Raw genomic sequence first — 23,922 nt, 5'->3', positions numbered from 1 at the left:
AGCTACTTAATAATGAATGTTTCATTGACTTCCACTACATTGATGATACCTACTACATTTTATTATGTTGAATTAGGATTTCTTATTGGTAAAAAATTTGTATTACACAAGAGTACAAATAAAGTTTAAAAAAAACAACATTGTTACATTATGTACACCTATGTACATACATATATATTTTTACATACACACAACAGACTACACTAACATTAAATACAATTTCTATTAAATTATTTATTACGTCTTTTGTACGTGTATTTGACCTAGTTGTGAACTACAGCAAAAGGCCACTCCTAGGGCTTGTCATAGAATAACAAGGATTTTAGATTTGTCGTTCTCCTATTTAGTTAGTACTAAAGCTACTTAATACTGAAGCCTATTCCGCCCTTCCTGTTTGAAGGGTGAACCACAACAAAATTAAAGTTCACTTTTGGTCTCAGTGGTGGCATTTCGATGAAACAGTTCGCCAAATGTTAGAGCCCTAATTAATTAATTACGGAGGAGACAGAAAAATGTGACATCTCTCCAGGGACTAGAATACTATTTCGTCGTGTATGGTTCTTGCAATATAGTTTAAATGTTTGTTTCGATCTAAAATTAAATAGACTAGCTGTACCCGTACGCTAAAACTAACATTATTATTTCTCACCCCCACAAAGATTCTCATCATTAACGCCCCCGCACCTGGTCTAGGGAATCCAGCACTCTTATAAATATTAGGCTATCCATTAAGTATGTGTATTTTCTACATGGATACCAAGTTTCAAGTTAATCGGATGCATGGTTTAGTAGTTATAATGGAACATCCGTAAAAACCACTGTAGATTTATATACTAGTATAGATAATCAGGGATACATACAGTCTGGTCCCAAACTAAGATTCCCTGTACTATATGAACAGAGTGACTGAAATACATACTTGTGTCATTGTGGTCGAAAAGATAAGACACCTGGTGCTTCCGTATCGAGCGATGCGACCGTGCCGGTGTTCGAATTCCGCAGGCGGTTACAAATTTTTCTAATAATTACTTGACAATTATTCACGAAAGAGTTTGACGGCGAAGGAATAACATAGCGCTTTAAATATAAAAAATTCTAATTTGTGTAATTACCGGCCTTGTGAGTCCGCACGGGTAGGTACCGCGGAGAGTCTTATGCTAATTGCTAATTGATCAAAAAAATTGGTTATCTTAGAGAGCCCTACTGAGCAATTAATGAAAAAAAAAAACATTTAATCATACTTGATCTTGTTTCTTGTCTTGTGTTTTCGGAATCCAGAGGAAGAAATTCTAGGTTAAGGTAATTAAATGTAGAAGATTTAATTATTTATATCTCTTCATTTGCACCTGTTAAAGCATTGTCAATGTCGTATTCATTGTCTATAACATTGACATGACGAAAACTCTGTATTAAAATTCAACATGTTTTCTTTTGTTACTAGCATCAAACAAATACATTGTAGGGTTACACAACTAGAAGTAGATAATAAGATGATAAGAACATCACTTTACTGTATTTGAGTTAGACATAGATTTTTATTAAAACGCGCCGTGATAAAGTACTTACTGTAGATACATGTGTGTAATGTGTTTATTGGTCATGTTTGTTTGTCATTTTATCTGTTTAAGTGTCACTATGGTCAACATTACTCTAGACCAGTGATTCTCAACCTTTTTTTGTTGCGGCACATATTTAACGATTTCAAAATTTGGCGACACACAAAAAAAAAAGAAAAAATTACTTACTTACTCCAACACACTACATAAATAGTTTATCAAAAAATTTTTATATACGAAATAAACTAAAATTTGTGGTTTTAATATATATTCATGTTTAAAATATTTTTCTTTTAAAATTATATAATTTAATAATATTAACATTGTTATATATTCGCAAAATTTGGCGGCCCACTTTTGAAATTTGGAGGCACACAAAAGTGCCGCGGAACAGTGGTTGAGAATCACTGCTCTAGACAGTCACTAGAAATTTAGCAAACGCGAATGATGGATGATGAATGAAGTGCTTCGTACGACAAATAAATTTCACCGAGTGGATCTCTTAACACGTTGAGCGCCATGTGTATCTTTCTGGAAACACAAAGTACCACCTTTAGGAACCGCGTGTTTCCTTTAGGAAACACGAGCAGTACTTTATTCGTAAGTTATGTCTAAAAATAACTTTTGATCAAAACGTCGTACAAAAAACCCACTCACACCGAAATAAACGTGGAGGCCAGAGGTATTAGAATTCATAGTAAAATGTATTGAAATGTGTTTCCTGGCGGACACACTGGCCTACGAATAAAGTACTGCTCGTGTTTCCTAAAGGAAACACGCGGCCCCTAAAGGTGGTACTTTGTGTTTCCAGAAAGATACACATGGCGCTCAACGTGTTAACTGAACTAGAGTAGACTTCAAAATCCTTTGAGAACCTGTTTATGTAGACTATTTTTTTTTATCATACCTACCTTTTTTTTTTTTATTTTTTTTTATTGCCCTTGTAGGCAGACGAGCATACGGCCCACCTGATGGTGAGTGGTTACCGTTGCCCATGGACTTCAGCAATGCCAGGGGCAGAACCAAGCCGCTGCCTACCGCTTAATACTCTCCACAAGCCTCGTTTGAAGAAGGACATGTCATAGCGCTCGGGAAACACCGTGGAGGGGAGCTCATTCCATAGCCGGATGGTACATGGCAAAAAAGATCTCTGGAAGCGCACTGTGGATGACCGCAGTGGCTCCAGGTAGTACGGATGAACTCTACTCCGGTGGCGGGCGGTGCGATGGTAAAAACGAGATGCCGGTATCATCTCGAACAATTCCTCAGAGCACTCCCCATGGAACATACGGTACAAAATACAGAGGGAACCGAAGTCCCTCCGCAGACCCAGAGGTTCCAAACTACCTATTGAAAACTCAAAGGTTATCATCAACAGTGTAAATCAAGGATTCTTCGATATTTTGGACATGTATCGCGACGGCCAGCAGAGTCTATCGAGAAACTTGTTGTTCAGGGTAGGGTCAAGGGTAAGAGATGTCGTGGACGAATCCCCATTTGTTGGACTGATCAGGTGAAAGACCTTATTGAAACTCCACTTAACGAGCGTGTGCGCCGGGCCTCGGTTCGCAATCTATGGAAAACATCTGTAAAGGCTTTAATAAGCAAGAATTCCATATGACCACGATAGCTTTGCAAGCAATCGATTATGATGATGATGATGATGATTGAAAACTAGACAAAGCTGTCATCGTTTGGCTGTGCCCAACCTAACGCAGATAAATATTCTATGCTTTAAGTATTATTCACGCAAACAGGATATTGGTCGGTGTTTTAGTAATGAGGGTCGGGAAATCCACGACAAATTACAACTTCCGTAATAGGATTTATAAAGATAGGTCTCGATAGAAGTAAAACTTAATATGTGGACTAAATTTTGATCGCATGATGACTGTCACATACCCTTCAAACCACTGCCCTTCACCGCAGGAATATAAATGAGGGTATTACGACTTTGATGACAATATCATTATGATATAATTGTTGCCATTTTTGTTTTAAAAATTGATTATTTTTGAGTTGGTAATACAGTTGTTTCTTCTTTGCCTCATGAATAGTCATGAAAAATACACGCACACCGAGGTTTTATTAATGAAACAGCCCTCAAATTCAGTTTCACCGCTCTCAAAATCCTACATGGTCCTTCGAACCAGATTTGAACCAGCCATCTATGGATATACAGTCCACTCTCAAAATCCTAAAATTATAAAGTAAAAGAGTCTGAAATTTCTGTTATTAAATTGAACAATTGTGTACCGATTATTGAAGAAACTTATTAATACAACACACGAGATTTATGGTCGCCTTCCGTAATAAATTCAATTAATCCGATCTTAATCAATGTTAGCTGTGCTATTCCGCGCTAGTTTTTCTATCGGATACATGATTAATTAGTAAAGTGCTGTTTGTTTATTATTCCGGAAGGAACTGTGTAAATATTAGCTTTGCGATATCAGCCGATTTGAAGGAGGAAATCCATTCATATGTGGACACCTTGGGCAAAGGATATCGGGATAAAAAGCTATAGGCTCTTAGTCAATTTAAAAAAAAAACTAATGGCTATGCTAATTATTATTTTTTGTCATTCGTGGACGTGATTTAAGTACGTATCTCATTATATGAATTGCCTGCCTAGATTCGGACAGCGGAAAAATCGCATCGCTCGATACGAATGCGTCGGGCGTCTCATCCGTTAGGCCGCGACGACTTTTATCTCTTTTAATTAATTATCAATTTTGCACAACATTAAAAATGTCACACTCAGAGTTCCATTGCTAAAGTTACGTTAAATGACAAGTGAACACACGGTATATAAATAATCAAGTTAATTATAAATCATGTTTCAGGAAAAACAAAAACAAATTGCAAAGCCTGTAATTCAACGTAATGATAACGAATGTAATGAGATAAAAACATGTAACATAAAGATATATAGATCTATTTCTCAGATAGCATCTTAAAGATATATATTTATCAGTCGCTCTTATGTTTTTAGAGCAATGTGTCAATATATTAAATAGTTTTACTATTGTTAATGTTTTTTTTTTGTGATTTTCAACAATGAATAAAGAAGTGGTTGTAACTGATGGCTGCTCTGGTAAAGTTACCGACTCATGTGGTTACGACGAAGCGGTGGAATTAGCTGGTGTGATTTTTTTTATACGCTTTTGTTAGCTTCATACGTATGTATGTTAGTATGTAACGGAATCTTTGAACATGATTTTGACTCCCTTCAAAAGGTCGGATTAGCTCGAAATTTGGTATACTTATTAAGGACCGACCACAATTCAATATTAAAAAAAAAATTGAAAAAGAAAAAATTAAAAAAATTAAAATTCAACTAAAAAATAAATAATAGTTTAAAAAAACTAACAAAATACGCTTTTATAGAAAATCCAACTAAAAGATAGAAAATAAATTATAATAAATTTGAATTAAAAATAGTGTAAGAAAAAATGATTTTGTTGTAAAAAAGGCGTGGGGTGCTTTTCAGGATATTATCAATATAACCCTTCCTGCTCATATCTGTTCATAAAATCTATATATTAATACGTGAAGCAAAAACTTTGTAATCCTTTTTACGAAAATTGCGCTGACGGAGGAATATGAAATTTTCCACAATTATAGAGAATATAGAGAAGAAGTGCACAATGCTAATATTTTTTTTAAATAATGCATAAAAGATACATTAAATCAATAAAGAAAACATTACACACACTACATACCATGTATTTGACGCACACACGCATGCATACCATTTATTGTCAAACTTTTGTTCTTGACGTCTGTGGTCAAATTGAGAATAGATTAAATATTGTTTTGTCTTTATTAATATTTTTTATAGTGTAGCCTTGGCGAAATTTGTGATTATAGAAGTATAAAATACAATCATAATAGTGTACAAACTTATCCTACAATTCCAATTAATTATAGTCGAATTTCGACTACTGCGGGACCTCTAGTATTTATAACTACTGATACCATGCACCATACCATGCATGCATAGTTAACGCTATATTCAATGTCGATAATAAACAGGAGATTAGACTATAGTAAAAATTGTTATATTTCCTTATTGCCATTGTATGCAGATGAGCCTATGCCCTACCTCGCGGTGAGTGGTTATCGTAGCTCATGGTTGTCGGCAATGGAAGGGGCAGCGTCGTTTGATGAAAGACATGTCGTCTTCTCGCATTAAAACTGTATAATCTCAAAATTTACTAATTTTACAGGAGAGTGTTTTAAAAGTTTAACATGTGATATTTTTAATATTAATGATACTTGCAGCATTTATGTTTTATTTTTTAACAGTTACATTAACTGTCTTTTAAAGTAAATTAAAATTATGTATTAATTTTATTAATAGTAGTCGAAACATAAGTACAACTGTTACTAAAAAAACTAAACTACGCTCTTTTGACAGTATTTATGAGAAAAATACCAAATGATTCCGCATATTAACTGAATTTCGAATATTTTTGGAAATTGTACACTTTTAATGCGAAAAGACGATGTCATTACGCTCAGGAAACACCGTAGTGGGGAGATAAATACCAAAGCCAGATGGTGCGTGTCAGTAAAGATCTCTGGAAACGCTCTGGAGATCTAGTGGTTCCGGGTGGCATGGATGAACTCTGCCCCGGTGGTGGCGGTGCGATAGTAAAAACGAAATGACGGGATTATCTCAAACAATACCTCAGAGCACTCCATAGATCAAACTGTACAAAATAGAGAAAGAATAGAAGCAAAGAGTGAAGGGCAATAATCATCAAACGATAAGAACTAATAAAATTATTTCAGGGCATGGCCGGTACAACTACACACTGTTGGGAGTGTGTAGTATTATCGTTGTTGCGGTGGCCATAGACATGTTTGGGTACAGCGTGGTAGTGGCCGCTTCTAGCTGTGATCTCGGTGTAGGGCTCAAGGAGACCGGTTTGCTTGCATCGGCGCCTTTTGCTGGTGAGTGACAAAGAATTGGAATTTACTGTAACTGAGGGCTTTTGGTTCCCTATTGTTTTGTGTTCCTTTAAATAGGTGTATAGCAGGTATTTCTATTTCAGGTTTATATGTAGAAGTCACTTGCAATGTTGAAATATATGTGTGGAGTAACAATTAAATGGAGTTTTTTTTTGTTGCTCTGATAGATGGACGAGCTCACAGCTTGTTAAGTGGTTACTGGAGCCCATAGACATAAAACGTAAATGCGCCACCCACCTTGAGATATCAGTTCTAAGGTCTCAGTAAAGTTACAACGGCTGCCCCACTGTTCAAGCGAAACGCATTACTGCTTCATGGCAGAAGTAGGCAGGGTGGTGGTACCTACACGTGCGGACTCACAAGAGGTCCTACCACCAGTTAAAATGGATGTATGGAGTACAGGATGGAGGATTCATCCATGGCTGTTATATCTAATTTGCTGGAAGAAAACTCATAAATGGTTAGCTTGTATTATAGTTTGTATACCGCATTTAGGCGTTCTTTAATTTTGATTCTGATTTTTCTTTGTGAACAACAGTGTCATCGAAATGGTAATTTGAAATTCTTTTTGATTGGTAATTCGATATTTTTCAGGATTGCTTTTTGCTTTTCCCTGGGGCTTCTACGCGGATACAAGAGGACGAAGGAAGGCTTTACTGATCTCCACGTCGTTCGGCTTCCTGTTTGCGGCTTTAAGTAGTCTGTCAATGAATTGGCAGTTTATGTTTGCCTCTAAGCTATTTGGATGCGGTTTGTAAGTTTTCAGTTTAAGTTTTGGTAACTCCAACTGACTGTCATTCCGGCTGACTTAGCTATGCACGTGTGTGCATAGCTAAGTCAGCCGGTCAGTTTCCAACTGTCTGGTGATGATAGCGGGTTTCCAACTGTCTGGTGATGATAACAAATAAGAGGTTACGGAAGCATCTCGGAAGTTTTCGTTGTCGATTGAGAAGTTATTTTTTTTAATAGAACAAATTATTAATAAATGTTTTTGTAGAGTGCCCGTAATTCTATCGACACATGGCCATGGTTTAAGCTGTATTATATAACGAATTAACTGGTTTTAGCTGGAGGGTTGCTAAAGATAGATAGCAGTGGAAAATGTTAGAGAAGGCATTTACCAATAGGCGCACTGAATTGAGAGACATTCTGTAAAATATACAAGAAATAAATCAATAGTCCTAAAAGTTCAGAATAAAGTGCTTACTGATTGATTGGCCCAGCGGGGTATTCCGTAGGATAACCCACTCTAACCGGAGCCATCTAGGCGAGCTTCGGATAGCCTGCGGATTGAGAGGGCTGGTAGTCGTGGCGTCAACGACCGCCGGTCTGGCGTCCTGAGGGGGAGGGTGATGGGAGAGATGTGCTCCGCACTAAACGCTTCGCTTTCCCCCTTTGCCTTTTCATGAGTTCTCTCTCATGTGAGGTTTGGATGCTGGTTGTTGAGCGACAGGAGGTTTTAGTCAGTTCGACTCCCACATGCCCCGCCCTCCATCCCCAGTGGAGGGCGGAAGTCTGGTGATTTCCCCCTGACCACAAAAAAAATCTATTAATTGATACAACGAATGTCCGGTCATTTAAATCGAAATGCTAGGCTTCTTTCCAGCAGAAATAGGTCGGACGATAGTATCCATGCGGACTCGCATAATACGCTATATAAGCAGTAACAAGACAAGCGCGGGTTTCGTTTTTATTACAAGTGATTACAAGTGAGTTATTTATTTCTGTCGTGAAGCAGTAATGCGTTTCGGTTCGAAAGGTGGGGCAGCCGTTGTAACTATACTGAGACCTTAGAACTTATATCTCGAGGTGAGTGGGGTATTTACGTTGTAGATGTCTATGGGCTCCAGTAGCCACTAAGCAACGGGTGGGCTGTGAGCTCGTCCACCCATCTACGCAATAAAAAAAAGTATGGGCCCTTAGCCATCTCATCATCTTAGACCCAACCCGCATAGCTCATAATGGGGCGTATGTAAAATTGTCAAGTATGTTAATAGTAAGAGACTGCTTATCTACTCGTCGAACTCGGCAAAGAGTTCGACGTGCAACCTAACACATGCTTCAGCCCGCTGAGTTTCTCGCCGGATTTTCTCAGCGGGTCCCGATTCCGATCCGGTAGTATCCGGTAGTATCCGGTAGATCATTCGCGAAGACTCATTTTCTCGCCCACCTGTCCTGGTGAAACTGGAAAGGCCTCTGAGCCACCATAAAAAAATACTGCTTATAGCCATTGTGCAACATGGTAAAGTCTGCCGATTTTTCGTAAGGTATGGACCTTCCTTGCGTGGGTGATCGGGAGTAGGGTGCTCCTCCGCCCCCTTTCGCTCCCTCTCTCTTTGAAAGAGCACAGGAGATGACAATGCCGCGTTGTCTCCATGATCGAATACAATGAAAATTCATACTTTAATTAATTATCACAATTAAGTTAGAAAATAGTGAAAAAATCTAGATGCGATTACAGCTCGTCCTGAACTATCTTACGAAAACAATTTTAATCGATTGGTATTTTGATTATTATATGATAAATAAATTAAAAATACCGTCAACTTTAAAAATAATTTCGCTTATACGAAACAGCAAAAGGACTTATCAACAAAAACCGGCTATAACTAGATTTTATCGGTTTTTTGCCGATAATGAGTCACATAAAAATTTATCTACTAGTAAAAGTACTAGTGAGTATATAAAAATCCAATCTATTTTACAATTTTTTGGTTGCCAAATAATCAAAAATCGACATAATCATTGCCACTCCAAAGCTTAGATTCATTTAATGTTTTAAATTCCCTCTTTTATTTTGACAAATACCTCAATATCCTAAAATGCATAAGAGGAAATGCGGATGCCGAGAAAATTTTCCAACATAATAATATGTTGAAATATGTTTTATATTGGTATCGGCTTCTTCAAGCCGCCTCTATTACAACGTTTTTTTTTTTAATGTATATAACCCAAATCGACCTTTCGTAATGATTTTGGTTTATTTCCTCCAAATTTGATCAACTTTGAATTCTTTTTATCTACGACAAAAGAAGCGAGACATTTCCTTATTACTGTGACTAGCGACCCGCCCTCGCTTCGCTTCGGAAACATTAAAACACACATGAAACCAAAAAAAAAATAATGAAAAAAGAAAAAAAAGTTGCCTATGTTCATTAGGGACAATGTCGGCTTCTAATGGAAAAATAATTTTTCAAATCGGTCCAGTAGTTTCGGAGCCTATTCGAAACAAACAAACAAACAAATCTTTCCTCTTTATAATATTAGTATAGATAATCGTATTGGTTGTTAAGGAACAATATATGTATAGAAACGCGGTTGACTGATAAGGTATGTGTTCGGTGAAATGGTGACCATTAACATAATATTTAATTTTAAGCCCTCTGATATTATTTTTAAAGCCCATCAATCACTTTCGGGTTAAAGATATTCTTTATTCTCAAAAGAATTACATAAATTCACTTAAATGAGAACATTAAAATAGTTATAATTAATTCAGATCGTGCAGTACATGACAATAATTTACAGTAACAACATGCGGTGCTATGACAATTATTTAATAAAAACTATAAAGATTATTTTCTTAAAATGTATAAACACCTTTAACCACCAAAATATGTAATTAGTGTTACCGTTCACTGTAAATGAAAGTAAAATCTGTTGGGGAATAAGGAAGTAATTACTATTTTAATTTCGTCTTAGATACAATGCGAATGATGGCGTCATTGTTCACGTGCGCTATGCAACTCTAATATACATTTCTGTCCTATGTCTGTCAATGTAATTATTTCCTCAATACGATATCTAATTTCATTGTTCAATAATTTTATCGATTTTTAATTTGATATTTCATATTTAATCATCAATTTTTTTTATTTAATATTTGATAGTTTCTAATGAAAGTATTTTTAGGAGTGTTACAGTTGTAACGACTGTTTGGTTGCTGATGTGTTGATAATTGAAAAAATATCAATCGGTAGGAAATTTCAATCGACTTCTCGATTCTTTGGATCCCCGACTCGGTATTCGAGATTATCGATTTTTCGAATTGGTTTATCAATCAGCCGTTGTGACGCCATTTCGATTGTGTAACACCTGGGATAATCGTCAGACTAGACGTAATGTGAATTTCGTTCTTCTTGTGGCCATGCACTCCTGGAGGCTGGCCGACAATAATATAAACTTGTTCCTATCTGTCGCCCAGGGAAACTGTTCTTTGCTGGTGATCTTTGTTCGCTCCCTGATGTCCACCAGCCAGGATTTCGCATCTTCCGACGCGTCTCCAACCTTTGACTTTCACGCTAGCTATTCAAGCTAATCGTATTATTATAATTATTTTTACTGCTGGTAGGACCTCTTGTGAGTCCGCACGGGTAGGTACCATCACCCTGCCTATTTCTGCCGTGAAGCAGTAATGCGTTTCGGTTTGAAGGGTGGGGTAGTCGTTGTAAGTATACTGAGACCTTAGAACTTATATCTCAAGGTGGGTGGTGCATTTACGTTGTAGATGTCTATGGGCTCCAGTAACCGCTTAACACCAGGTGGGCTGTGAGCTCGTCTACCCAACTAAGCAATACAAATTTTTTTTTAAATATTATTATCGTTTTAGTTCCACGGCAAGTTTCACATTGGTAATCACCCTGCTCGGCGAATGCACCGGCTCAAGTCACAGAAACGTTTATCTCTTCATGTTGAACAGCGTGAATTTATCATCAGAGATTATTTCATTCAGTAAGTCATAAAAAAAATACTATTATTGTACCTTATCCCGATAGACACGGCGTGAATTGGTTTTAATAATAATAATAATTCTACTATCTACTGGGTCCGATCTATTATCACGGATAGGTATATTGTTGCCAATAAACCTGATATTGTGATAATAGATCGATCTGCGCGTCGAGCAGTGTTGGTTGATGTCACCATTCCTCATGACGAGAACCTCGTGAAGGCAGAAAAGGACAAATTAATAAAATATTTAGACCTGGCCCACGAGACTACCGCCATGTGGCATGTTGATTCAACCATCATTGTTCCAATAGTTGTATCGGTACACGGCTTGATAGCGAAAAGTTTCGATCAACATCTTAAGAAACTTTCGTTATCCAGCTGGGTTAAGGGCCTAATACAGAAAGCAGTTATCCTCGATACTGCAGGCATTGTGAGGAGGTTTCTCACTCTGGAGTCCTAACCACTGGTGGCTTGTGTCGTAGACACCGCCATCAGCGGCAATCTATTTTTATATAGTGTTTTTTAAAAATTGTAAGTTTAATATCTTTTTTAAAAATTATTATGTAATTAATAAGATTTTAAATAAATATAAATAATAATTTGTATAGAATGCAGGTACAAGTATGGTCTTAGTGACAAATATATGCAATCCCACTACATTCTGCCTGTTGGCATACAAATGTGAAGGAGAAACTTACAGCTAATTTAAACTAGGTATTAAGATAAATTTAAGAATGAGATATAGAGAATAATAGAGAGAAACTAGCTAGTTAGGCTTTCCCTCTTAACTACTTAATATACACTATGGTTTATCGAGCTCTTACCACGATTTCCACATTTAATGAGTGCCTCGATAACATATCCACTCAAGGGCAGTCATCGAATTCCAGTGGTAACGCCCAAAAATGGACTATATCGGGAACTCATTATCACAAAATCCGTGGTAGATCTACTAGAAAACGTGGGGATGTGGGTCTTCACGTTCCGCAGACTTTGGGAGCGGACCGCGGCCCCAAGGATGCTTTAGAGCCCTACCCAATAAACGACTCCTAATGCACTCAAAAACTCGTTGTACAAATCGAGTTTAGAATTTAATTTTACTAGAGGTCCCGCCGTAGTCGAAATTCGACAATAATTAATTGGAATTGTAAAAATATTATATTAACAAAGACAAACAATATTTAATCTATTCTCAATTTGACAACAGACGTCAAGAACAAAAGTTTGACAATAAATAGTATGCATGCGTGTTTGCGTCAAATACATGGTATGTAGTGTGTGTAATGTTTTATTTATTGATTTAATGTATCTTTTATGCATTATATAAAAAAATATTAGCATTGTGCACTTCTTCTCTATATTCTCTATAAGTGTGGAAAGTTTCATACTCCTCCGTCCGCGTAATTTTCGTAAAAAGAGATATAAAGTTTTTGCTTCACGTATTAATATATAGATGAGTCAAAGAAAGGCCTTAAATTCTAACTACAATTTCTTGTATTGTGTACGAAAAAATTGTTCCCCATTTGACAATAAAGTGTTTTCTCGTCATAATTAGCGGTAGGCAGCGGCTTGGCTCTGCTCCTGGCATTGCTGAAGTCCATGGGCGACGGTAACCACTTACCATCAGATGGGCTATACGCTCGTCTGCCTACAAAGGCAATAAAAAAAAAACTGTATATTATTTTTATATTATTATATTATTTGATTTATGTGTGTACCGTCGAAGATAAAATCTTTTTTCTTTAGTTACTTAAAAATGTGAAGGCGTGTTTTCTTGTTCTTCGTTCACGAAGCAATGGATTGAGATGTTTTTTAAGTTAAGTAATGTTAAGTTAAAGTAATGTCTTCAGAACAAGAGAGTGACATAGGCTATATTATATGATGAAAAAAAAAACATATCGTTCGCACGGAAAACTGGTCTATTATCTTTAGAAATAGCATACGACACGAAATAATTTCGGTTTTCCTTGAACATGCGGGCGAAGACGCGGATAATATTATAATTATGAAGCCGACATTACAGACATATATAAATATAATTCTAAAATCAACCAAACATGGATAGACTCAACTTCTGGATAATTTTGCGGCTCTCCGATAGTTTGCGGCTCGCATTCCGAAAACGATCATTAAAGAAATCAGTCTTTACTTCAAGATTATCTTTTGAGATAAAGACCTGTCGAAATTAGCTCATTAATTTTGACAAATAATTTCCTTCTTCATTTAATTATCCTGTGCATTCAATGTGCGTCATTGCTGTTTTTTTTGTATAATTGGGGGGGGGGGTAATAACTCTAACTAAGTTATTTATAGATACCTTGTTACGATGATAGCGGTCTAATTGTGCAAGCTGACAGCTTGGTTATATTTTGGTCTAATCACAGAGCTTATTAAATTATTATTAAGGATCTTAATATCATAAAAAAACTATAAAAACTGGACGCCTACGATGGGCAGGACATGTAGTACGAATGGCGGGGACCAGAATGCCAAGACAACTACTATATGGCAAACCAGAAGGCCGCAGAGGTCGTAGCAGACCCAAACTCCAATGCTTAGATGGCGTAGAGCACGACCTCAAAGTTATTGGTGTCAAGAACTGGAAGGAGAAAGCCCTGAACAGTCTGGTGAGACATACTAGACCAGACTAAGGCCCACCCTGAGCTATGGAGCCTAAGATGATGATGATGATAGAAGTTATTGTCACGAGCCTAGACTATTGCATGAGATGATAGCGTGACACCGCATGTCTCGATAAGTGATTTTGATAAATCGTCATTAATTACTGACGTTTGATTTTTTTATTTCACTAATACTTGGAATATACTGATTACGTTTATATAAATGATAATTAAATATTCGTTTACACGTCTGTTTGTTTGTCCTCTATTCGGTCACAAACCATTCCCTTGATTGCGATGAAATCGGTACAGTTGTTGTTAGCAGTATGGGGGAGATGTCTGTTATATTAGCGTCACAGCTAAGTGATACTAAGTCGCAAGGCATGTTTTTGATGTTGAAAAGCACGGGGGAGCTATTGTCGAGCGATAATATTTATGTCTATACACTTCTACGGCCATAAATAGACGTTTACTGGTACAAACCATGTTGTTACTGAGCATGGTTCGTTAACACCAATTTTGTTGTGATATAATTGCATATTATATCACAAGACACGTTAGAGGTTTCCCAATAATGAAATTACGAATTCCGACGGGAGGATGGGTCGCTTGGCGCTTGTCTTTTGGTCCTTAAACCACCAGTCGATTTGTAAGTACGTTAAGACTACGTCGTCCAGAGGTCGGAGCCGAAAAAAATGGAGTGACCAAGTGTCCGAGTGTCTGGACATGAAACTGAGCCAAGCGCTTCACTGTGCCACCGATAAAAGTGGCTACAAATTACAAAAAAAGGTCACAGACGGGCGCATCACGATGCTCAGCAATGAGCGATCGACTGAAGGAGGAGGAGGAGGAAGACTACGTGGAGTACACTGTCATATTTATTTTAGCAGATTTACTGCCAGCAGCTTGATTTTGACCCTAGCATTGCTCATGTCCACGAGCGATATTGACAGCGCACTGTCAGGTGACGGGAATGCAATAAGAAAATTGCGTTTAGCTGTACCTTTATGTTGCATATTTACGATCAGCTATTTGCCTGACAAGACGCAGTCAAATGTAGATATGAAATAGTAAGGATCCCACAAGATCTCTAAGTTGTTAGAGCAGCTGCCATTATTTATTTCTAAGACTTTATTTCTAATGACTTCAATTTTTGTTTTGCAGGCTTAGCGTACTTAATCCTTCCACTGAGCTTTCAGCTGGAAGTTCCGTGGTTGGGTATCACTTACCGACCCTGGCGGTTGTACACTTTCATCATGGCTTTACCACTGGGTATAGGAGCTTTGTTGATGCTCTTTATGCACGAGAGCCCTAAGTTTTTGGCGAATAAAGGGGAACTGGATAAAGCTTTGGAAGTCTTGAAGAAGATTTATGCTGCTAACGGAGGAAAAAGAGAAGACTATCCGGTGAATATTATGCCAGTCTATTGTCTAATTATTTATGGCATTGAAGAGAAGTTAAGCTCACGTTCTAATTGATGTTATGTGGTTAAAATGGTTAAGTGATTATTTTAGCGTTAGTAAAGATATTGGAATTTTAACTGGCTCGTTATGCAATAGTTAGCGGTCCTGACTGCTGCTGGGCTGCTGGTTCGTTTCTTACTCTCTCTGTCTCTTCTCTTTGTTTGGGTATGTAATTTATACATTAAAACATACAAAATATGTAGAATAGGGATCGCAGCGCATAAAATAAAAGTTACACTGGCCCAAAATCTTCTGTTAAAATATTAATCAAAAATTAATGAACACTTTTATTACGCCTAGCTCATTTTTTAACCGTCTTCGCCATCTGTCTTTTCTCTGTCATTCTGTCTGTCATTCTCTTCTCCCTTTCTTTCCGTTTTCTCTCACTCACATCTTAACGCTCCGTTCCACACTCTTTACATACGTTACGTTGTTACTAATCCTACATATATATAATGGAGCTTGATAGGGTGACTCGTTATGAGGTTGATTGATTGAACAGTTGAGACAATCAATACAGATGTTTATTTTCACTGTATCAAACAAATTTACAGAAAATTACTAATGATAAAACGGATAGATTGAGATTGGTCGAGAAACGCGGCAAGCTTGTTATAGCGATGCACGCGGCCAAGAAACGACCGTACGGATCGGTGCTCTCCTACAGAATGACGGAGGTCCCTTTCTTTACAGTAAAACGATACCTCAAACGTCAACTGTCAAATAGCCTCAAACGTCAAACCGTTGGAAACTAGTGTTGCCATCGCTGTATCGATTACCCAAGTGTTGACGTTTCCTACTAAACTCGAGTGATAAAATTTACTGAGACTGCGACATATAAGTATTTATATTATATTAGTTTCTGGTGGACCCTAGCTTGGGGCTAGGTAACCCTGTGTCTTTTTTGTAAATATTATTTATTACAGTTATTATTATTGCAAACGGGGTCTTCTAAATTGCACTTAAAAGTGTTTTAGTTCTGGCCTGTCAGTATTAAACTTCACACAAATTAGTATTAAATTTTTCAAGTATGTTAATCCCACAACTGAGACGATCCTAATACATTTCAGACTAATACATTTGAAATCCGTCAAAAGGTTTAGGCTGTATTTTGGATCGAACAATCAGATACATAAAATATTATGTCCTTTCTTTACGAAAATATCCACCATTTCTAGTGCCTGAATATAAGCTTGTAGCAATATTCTTATCAGCAATATTGCAATCAATTTCGTATTTTCACAGGTGAAACATATAATAACGGAAGAATTAACTACAGAGAAGAACACATTCTGGAAAACGCTTAGAGAACAAACCGTGCCGATATTCAAACCACCATTGTTGTTGCGGACGGTCCAGCTGTTTTATTTGATGGCACTGTGCTGTAGTATGTAAGTGTGGTCTTGGAGATATGAGGTATGGGAACGATTGCCTTAGTCGTTTAATGACCGTCGAAGTAGACGAGCGTGGGGTTCGTTCTTTGGTATTTTATTAGCGACGCAGCTAATCTGTACCGAGTAAAGCCTTCGTGGCCTAAAGGATAAGACGCGTCAGTCCAGCTTTGACTGGGGAGCAGCTGTTGACATACAAATGAGTTTTCAATCTTGTGTTTCAAAGCGGGTGCAGCATTGAACTTGTGACGCTTATGTGTTCCAGTAGATAATTAGTACCATGTGGGCCTTACAACCAGTGTACCGAGATAGCCGACGTAGAGCCTGAAATTTGCCTCGATGGCTTCGCTGGGTAGGTATTCTTGGCTGCGAATCTGGCTGTGGGGTTGACCGCGGTAACCTACTGCGGTAAAACGTTACCCGGGTTTTGTCACGGCTGGGGATCGGACCGCAGGTTTCAGGGAAGCCGTTCAGTGGGCTGGCCTCTATTGTCTCTGGTCCGGCTCGATTCACTCCCTCTAAACACCTTAGTGGTTGGCCGTATAGGCGAGGCGACATATTATTCACACGTCTTTAATATAAATATATCTTTTTTTACATTCAGAAACAACGTTTTCTTCATGTGGTTCCCGACAATGGTGAATATATTCTTCAACACGTTATCTGATGTCTGGACCAACGATCAGACGTTCTGCGAACGAGTTTTCTCAAATAAAACTTCAAACTACACTGAGACTGTGAGCATTTTGACAGATTTTGGTATTTAAAATTAACTTGTCGTGGAACCTCAAGCCAGAACCAGTCGGCATGTTCGGAAATATATGTTGGCAACACTTCGAGCTGTCAATTTCAGTTGATGTATCTGGGGCATAGACTATTTCTGTGATCTGGGGGTTTAATAGTGTCATTTAATAAACTCGCTCATCCATAGATTATACACTTAATATATTTGAGACGCTCATCCCTCACCGTGTACCAGTAATAATCTGTTTTCATCTTATCGATGCGCGTTGATTTTGATTAGATTATTTGTTAAATCGTTCTAAATACACTCGAAGAGTGCACATTGAGAATTATTTCCATGTTTGACCATGGGCAGCAACCTGTTCGGTAATTAAAGTCTACACTACCCACCATCAAGCATTTGTGTGTTTACTTACTGGTAATAGGAAGACTAGTTGAATAGTCACTAGATCGTTTTTTTCAGCACCAATTCTTTAGACTCACTTAACTGGTGTGAAGTGTGTACTGGAGCTTATATTTAATTCAACGTTCGACTATGCACCAACGACTCTACTACAACAAAAACTATCGAAGCCTCAATGGGATTATGTAAGAGCTATCTTAACTTTCAAACCGGCAATAAAGTATGCTTCTCGACAATAATACGTAGGATAACTGTACTTGCTTTTACAAGCTCATAGTAAATCTTACCAGGACTAATAATAACGAAAATATTGTCATTTTGTGACTGGCATGGGAAGGCAAATGTTAACTGGCTACAAGTCCAAGCTAATAATAGTAGCACGGATTCCGTCGCCTAACGTATTGGGTTTGAGAATAAATAAAAATTCTACCGAAGTACAATAACTCTATTTAACACTTAGAACACTCACATAACACTTTACAATTCGTAATTCGCTTCTTCCGCGTCGCTTCCCTAGAACTATCGAGAACATTCTCGATAAGGCCAGATATGTGCTTCCGCTATCTGATAATAGATGGCACTGCACTGCTAGATTGGAATAGTTCTTTTGATATTCGTTTCTGCTATTCGACAATAAATGGCGTTGCTCTTACCGGCGTAATAGTTGTCTATCACAACAGAATTTAAGTTACACTGCTGACCATAGCCCTCTACCTTAAGTTTTTGATGTTACTAATTGGAAGAGGCTTATAGACAGTCATTTTACGATATCAGGTGATCTGTTCATCTTCGTGGAGTCATGGTATGGCCTGAATTCCAAAATGAGCTGGTTGCGACATAATGGCCGTATGAATTTTTAGATGTTTAGGGAGCCCTGCGCCTATTTCTTCTTCAAAAATTAAGAATCCCCGTGTTGAAGAGGAGGCCTATCGTTTTTTGTATGTGAAGTTACTACGGTACCGGATCTAATATGAGCTTTATATTCGTTCACTCGGTTGACTCAGTAAAAAATCAAACTAATTATCAATCGAAGATATTCAAAATTATCACACCGTTTCCAGGTTATTTGCAACGACGAAATCTCCCACAACACCATCTATTCTGGTATCTTTTACGGTTTCTTCTTCTGCGTGGTGACAGCCATCGTGGCTCAAGGAGCTTCTAGAAGACGAATGCTCCTAATCGGGATCCTGATCGTATCCGGAGTCAGCTGCATCCTAGTGGAACTCAAACATCCCGTCGCTAATATAATTTTCTTTATTTTGATGCAGTCCACGGCAATAGGAATCGGAAATGTGTGTTCTTATTTTGTTGACGTATATCCTACTTCTTATAGGTGAGTTTTTTTTTAAAGTACATCCTTCAGTACTTAAACGCGAATATCATGTCTTACTTTGAAATGTTTCAATTTGTTAGCTGACTTGTTTATGAAAACTAATTAGAGGAATATTGAGGTGGGAAAAAATTTATTGTCATAAAAAAAATCATCATTGTTAGTTTAAGGGTTTTTCCGCCAAGGAATATACAGGTTGGCTATATCTTTTTTTTTATGCTTAGATGAGTGGACGAGCTCACAGCCCACCTCGTGTTAAGTGGTTACTGGAGCCCATAGTCATCTACAACGTAAATGCGTCACCCACATCGAGATATAAGTTCTGTGGTCTCAGTATAGTTACATATATCTGCTTTAAAGAGACTGTTTCCGACCGAGAAGCGTTTGTTTAAAGTTGGTTCAGTTTTGTGTTCGTTGCAGAGGTCTCGCGACAAGCTTAGGAATGATGACAGCACGGCTCGTCTCGTTCGCCGGAGTGAATATAATCGGAAACGTCATTACTGACTATTGTACGCCCACTTTCTACATTTCTGCCGCTTTCGTATTCAGTAAGTACTGGAAGATTTGCGTACAGTACACGGCGTTAAATACTGCACATCGGCCGTTTGACAGAAACAATCGGCAAACTTCGGCTTTGTAGAGAGCTATCTCTGTCGCACGAAACATCAACAGTCTGCTAGCGATTCACTTTCAACGCTATCAAGTTTTAAAATTTCCTTTTGAAATGATTGCGCCAAATAACTGTAGACTGTGATGGAGTTCGGGATAAATAAAAATTCTACCGAAGTGCAAATTAACACTGTATTAACGAGTAGATTCGATTACTAACTAACTTCGTGCCGTCTCTGCAACGCTTTTATAGTCGATACATCATCCCTACAATTATCGAGAATATTCTCGATAAGGCCAGATATGTTTCCCCTATTTGATAATAGATGGCGCTGTACTTTTCGAGCGTTCTTGATTTTAATAGTTCTTTTGATATTCGTTTCTGCTATTCGACAATAGATGGCGTTACTCTTACTGCTGTAACAATATTTAGACGTATATAATTCTAATGTAGACTGCGCCTGATTCGTTCCCTTTTTTTATCATTTATTAACTAATGTTTTTTTTCAAAGTGTCTTTGAATTGCGTAAGTTTTATTTATAAACGTCATTATAATTAGGTGTGAAGAGTGTATTAGCTCGTTCACCGGTTATCCTTCTCGTCGAACCCGTCGCTTTCGACGAATGGCTCGGCGAGTGAACTAACACACAGACACAGCCCATAGTGTTTTTCGCCGGATCTTCTCAGCGGGTCGCGTTTCCGATCCGATGGTAGATTCTGCGAAGCACGGCTCTTGCTAGGGTTCGTGTTAGCAACGTTGTCAGGTTTGAGCCCCGTGAGCTCACCGACTAGTTAAGGTTACGCTGATATTATAGCCTCTCGAGGCTATCAGTATAGGTAGGCGAAAAAAGCTCGTTTCTAATAAATAAACCCGCATTATTTTCATTTCAGGCGGTGTGATCGTGTGTTTCTTTTTACCTGCAGACAGAAAAACTAACGAATGACGCTATTTGGATTACTGGAAAAAAGAATAATAAAAATGATATCCAAAAATGATTTGGATTATTGGGAAAAAGAAAAAAATATATCATCTTCAAAAAGGATTTGGATTATTGGAAAATTGAAAAAAATATGTCCAAAAATGATTAGGTTTTGTTTATTAATCAGCCATGTTGAGTTTGATTTTTGTAAATTGTAAAGATTGCTATTAAAATGAAAAAAGACAACAAAGCAGTGAATTTTTTTTTAATTTTTTTTTTATTACCATTGTAGGCAGACGAGCATACCACCTGCCCACCTGATGGTAAGTGGTTACCGTCGCTCATGCACGTCAGCAATGCCAGGGGCAGAGCCAAGCCGCTGCCTATATTCATTTCGATATCTCTCCTTATTTTCACTAAAAGCAAACCAAAAATACTGGACTGTCTTGAACCATTTGGTATAAAGCATTTTAGTGAATTTTTGTTTTTACTCTTGATCATTTCATTCTACATGCATAGATTGTTACATCCATGTATTTTTTTACTACTGTAGTGTGATGGATATGTTCACGATCCATCTGGTGGTAAATTGTTACCATAGTCACTCATGGACACTAGATACGCCATGTGCAAAGCCAAGGCACTGCATACAGCTTCGAACTCCTTTTAAATCTCGTTTGTGGGAGGACCTGTCACAACGCTCGGGGACCATCGTCAAGCGAGCTCATTCTAGAGCTAGGTGACAAAAATAAAGACTAAAACATAATGTGTGTGTATGTATGTATGTATGTATGTATGTAATGTGTGTATATGTATGCAGCGGTTCCAGGTGGTACGATATAGTACATTGTGCACCAAGGGAGAAAAGTTGGACATTTCCTCCCGCGTGTAAAATTGCCTGAGATGATGAGCCTGATGAGATGTCCTAGTTTATTCCCGCGGTGCACGTACTATTATTTCTCCTACCAGGCCGAAAGTTCGACATTGTAAAAAACTTAGCACCCGTGGAGTACCGAGCCGGGGTCCAGGGGCGAAGCCCTGGCGGGGGTCTGGGGGGCGGAGCCCCCTCACTCATAAAAAAAACAATTTAACTGTTTTATAATTTTTAAATTAACCACTACTAATTGAATAAGAACTGTCTGATGAACTCATCTTTGTTTAATACTATTAAATTTTATTGCCTTTTGTTTATTTAACTTTTACACTAAACAGAATATTGCAAATTACCCGAGCACAACAATAGCGGAGAATTTTAGGTGCGTGAGAGCAGACGTAGACACTAACGCGCATGCGCACTTGTCAGTACCCAGGGAGAAAAAGTTACACTTTCTTCCCTGTACAGCGGGAGGAAAACCGAACTTTCGGCGTAGGTAGAAGAAAAAAATCTAATTGTAAAAAGGAGATGATAAAATATATTTAACGGAGCGGGGTAGGATGAATTGTTATAAAAAAAAAGGATGACTTGTTATGAGGTTGATCATGATGATGATGTCGAAAACGAGTGTTGCCATCGCTGTATCGACCCACTGAAGTATGAAACCTTACCAAATTGAACTATTTGACGTTTCTGACTAAGCTCGATTGATAGCATTTACTGAGACTACGACATATTTATCTTATTTCAAACATCTCTTCGGAAAACCCACTCTTCTGGTGACACGAAATCGAATTCTCAATTGTGTTATATAACGCATTTTCCAACCCTCATACTATATGCATGCTTGGTTCGCGGCAGGAATAGACAGGATGGTGGTGCAGTCCCGTGCAAACCTTGCCACCTTCACCCTGCCAACAGTAAACGACCGTTGGCGACAATAGTATGGCGGGGAACCCGGAGACGATTGCTGCCGGTTCCCTGGAGAATCCTTCAATCAAGGCGATTGCGGCACCCATGGATACGATCGGTGGACCGACTAAATCTTATATCTTAAGAATATTAGATGAATCCGTAAGAATATGAAGAAGATAATACAGTCCTATTTTACTAGGTTTCCGCATATGCCTTCGCTGACGTGAACTGCCCCTTGTATGGCGTCGGAGACCTAAGCTCGGAAGTCGTCGTGTCCTAAAGGATAAGACGTCCGGTGCAATCGTATCAAGTGATGCATCGGTTTTCGAATTCTGCAGGCGGGTTTCTAATGAAATACGTACTCAACAATTACTTACGATTGACTTCCACGGTGAAGGAATTACATCGTGTAATAAAAATCAAATCCGCAAAATTATAATTTGTGTAATTACTGGTAGGACGTCTTGTCTTGTCCGCATGGGTAGATACCACCACCCTGTCTATTTCTGCCGTGAAGCAGTAATGCGTTTTGCTTTGAAGGATGGGGCAGCCGTTGTAACTATACTGAGACCTTAGAACTTATTGCTCGAGGTAGGTGGCGACATTTACGTCGTAGGTGTCTATGGGTTCCTGTGACCACTTAACATCAGGTGGACCGTGAGCTCATCTACCCACCTAAGCAATAAGTAAAAATCGGCTGTAGAATGAAAACTACTATTCTTTGTCAAGGTTCAAACTACTTCCGCATCAGCGGTTTGGCCGTAAAAATTTAACTATGTATATAGCAGAGCTTTGTATACATACATATTAAAATGGATTAATAATTGCTTCGTATATGTACTACTTTTAAGATGGTTATCACAATTTTTCTACCGGCGTTTGATAAAATAGATAAATATAATAATGTGATTCGTGATAAAAAAAATATTAACACGTAAGAATTATTTGTGGTTTTTACGAAGAATGCTATGTAAATTTAGATAAGGTTTTATTAGGAATTACGGTTGTAGAGAATTAAACAGCAAGTCATCGACGGAGTTGTCAAAAGTATTAAAATGAAGTACTTTGCTACAAATAATGAAAATAATAGGCTTAAATGAAATTACTTAAACAGAATTAACCTATAAAACCTACTTAATCTAACATACTGTTACGTCGGTAAGAGTAACGCCATCTATCGCTGAATAGTTGAACGAATATCGAAGGATCTGGTAGCACCTAGAACGCTTGAGAAGTACAACGCCATCTATTGTCAGATAGCGGAAACGCAGTACTCGAAATGTGTGGAATATTCTCGATAATTCTAGGCATGTGGCTATAAAAGGGTGGCATAGATGGCACGCAGTCAGTCAGTAATCGGAACTTCTCGAAGCGAAACAGCG

The 23,922-nt window shown here is 37.9% G+C and overlaps 1 protein-coding gene across 1 annotated transcript; it reads left to right on the top strand.

Annotated features, from left to right (window-relative positions):
* The first annotated feature begins 4,485 nt into the window (after positions 1 to 4,485).
* LOC101740318 (synaptic vesicle glycoprotein 2B) lies at positions 4,486 to 21,001 on the top strand. Its single transcript, XM_012689659.4, has 10 exons — positions 4,486 to 4,701; positions 6,357 to 6,518; positions 7,131 to 7,290; positions 11,146 to 11,267; positions 15,053 to 15,294; positions 16,597 to 16,742; positions 17,347 to 17,479; positions 18,951 to 19,225; positions 19,643 to 19,770; positions 20,723 to 21,001. Exons 1-10 carry the CDS (start codon positions 4,617 to 4,619, stop codon positions 20,773 to 20,775), a joined length of 1,506 nt encoding a protein of 501 aa, XP_012545113.3. The 5' UTR covers positions 4,486 to 4,616; the 3' UTR covers positions 20,776 to 21,001.
* The last annotated feature ends 2,921 nt before the right edge of the window (positions 21,002 to 23,922 follow it).

Source organism: Bombyx mori, chromosome 6 (assembly GCF_030269925.1).
Source record: "Bombyx mori chromosome 6, ASM3026992v2".
NCBI classification, from domain to species: Eukaryota; Metazoa; Arthropoda; class Insecta; order Lepidoptera; family Bombycidae; genus Bombyx; species Bombyx mori.
The sequence above is the reverse complement of the archived record's forward strand: the minus strand, read 5'-3'. Positions and strand labels throughout refer to the sequence as shown.

What these genes read in the sequence shown, in the direction of transcription:
- LOC101740318 (XM_012689659.4), top strand. Translation starts at nt 4,617, where the DNA reads ATGAATAAAGAAGTGGTTGTAACTGATGGCTGCTCTGGTAAAGTTACC. An exon ending in TGCATCGGCGCCTTTTGCTG is followed by an intron (nt 6,519 to 7,130) that starts GTGAGTGACAAA and finishes GATATTTTTCAG; the next exon opens with GATTGCTTTTTGCTTTTCCC. An exon ending in AAGCTATTTGGATGCGGTTT is followed by an intron (nt 7,291 to 11,145) that starts GTAAGTTTTCAG and finishes TTATCGTTTTAG; the next exon opens with TTCCACGGCAAGTTTCACAT.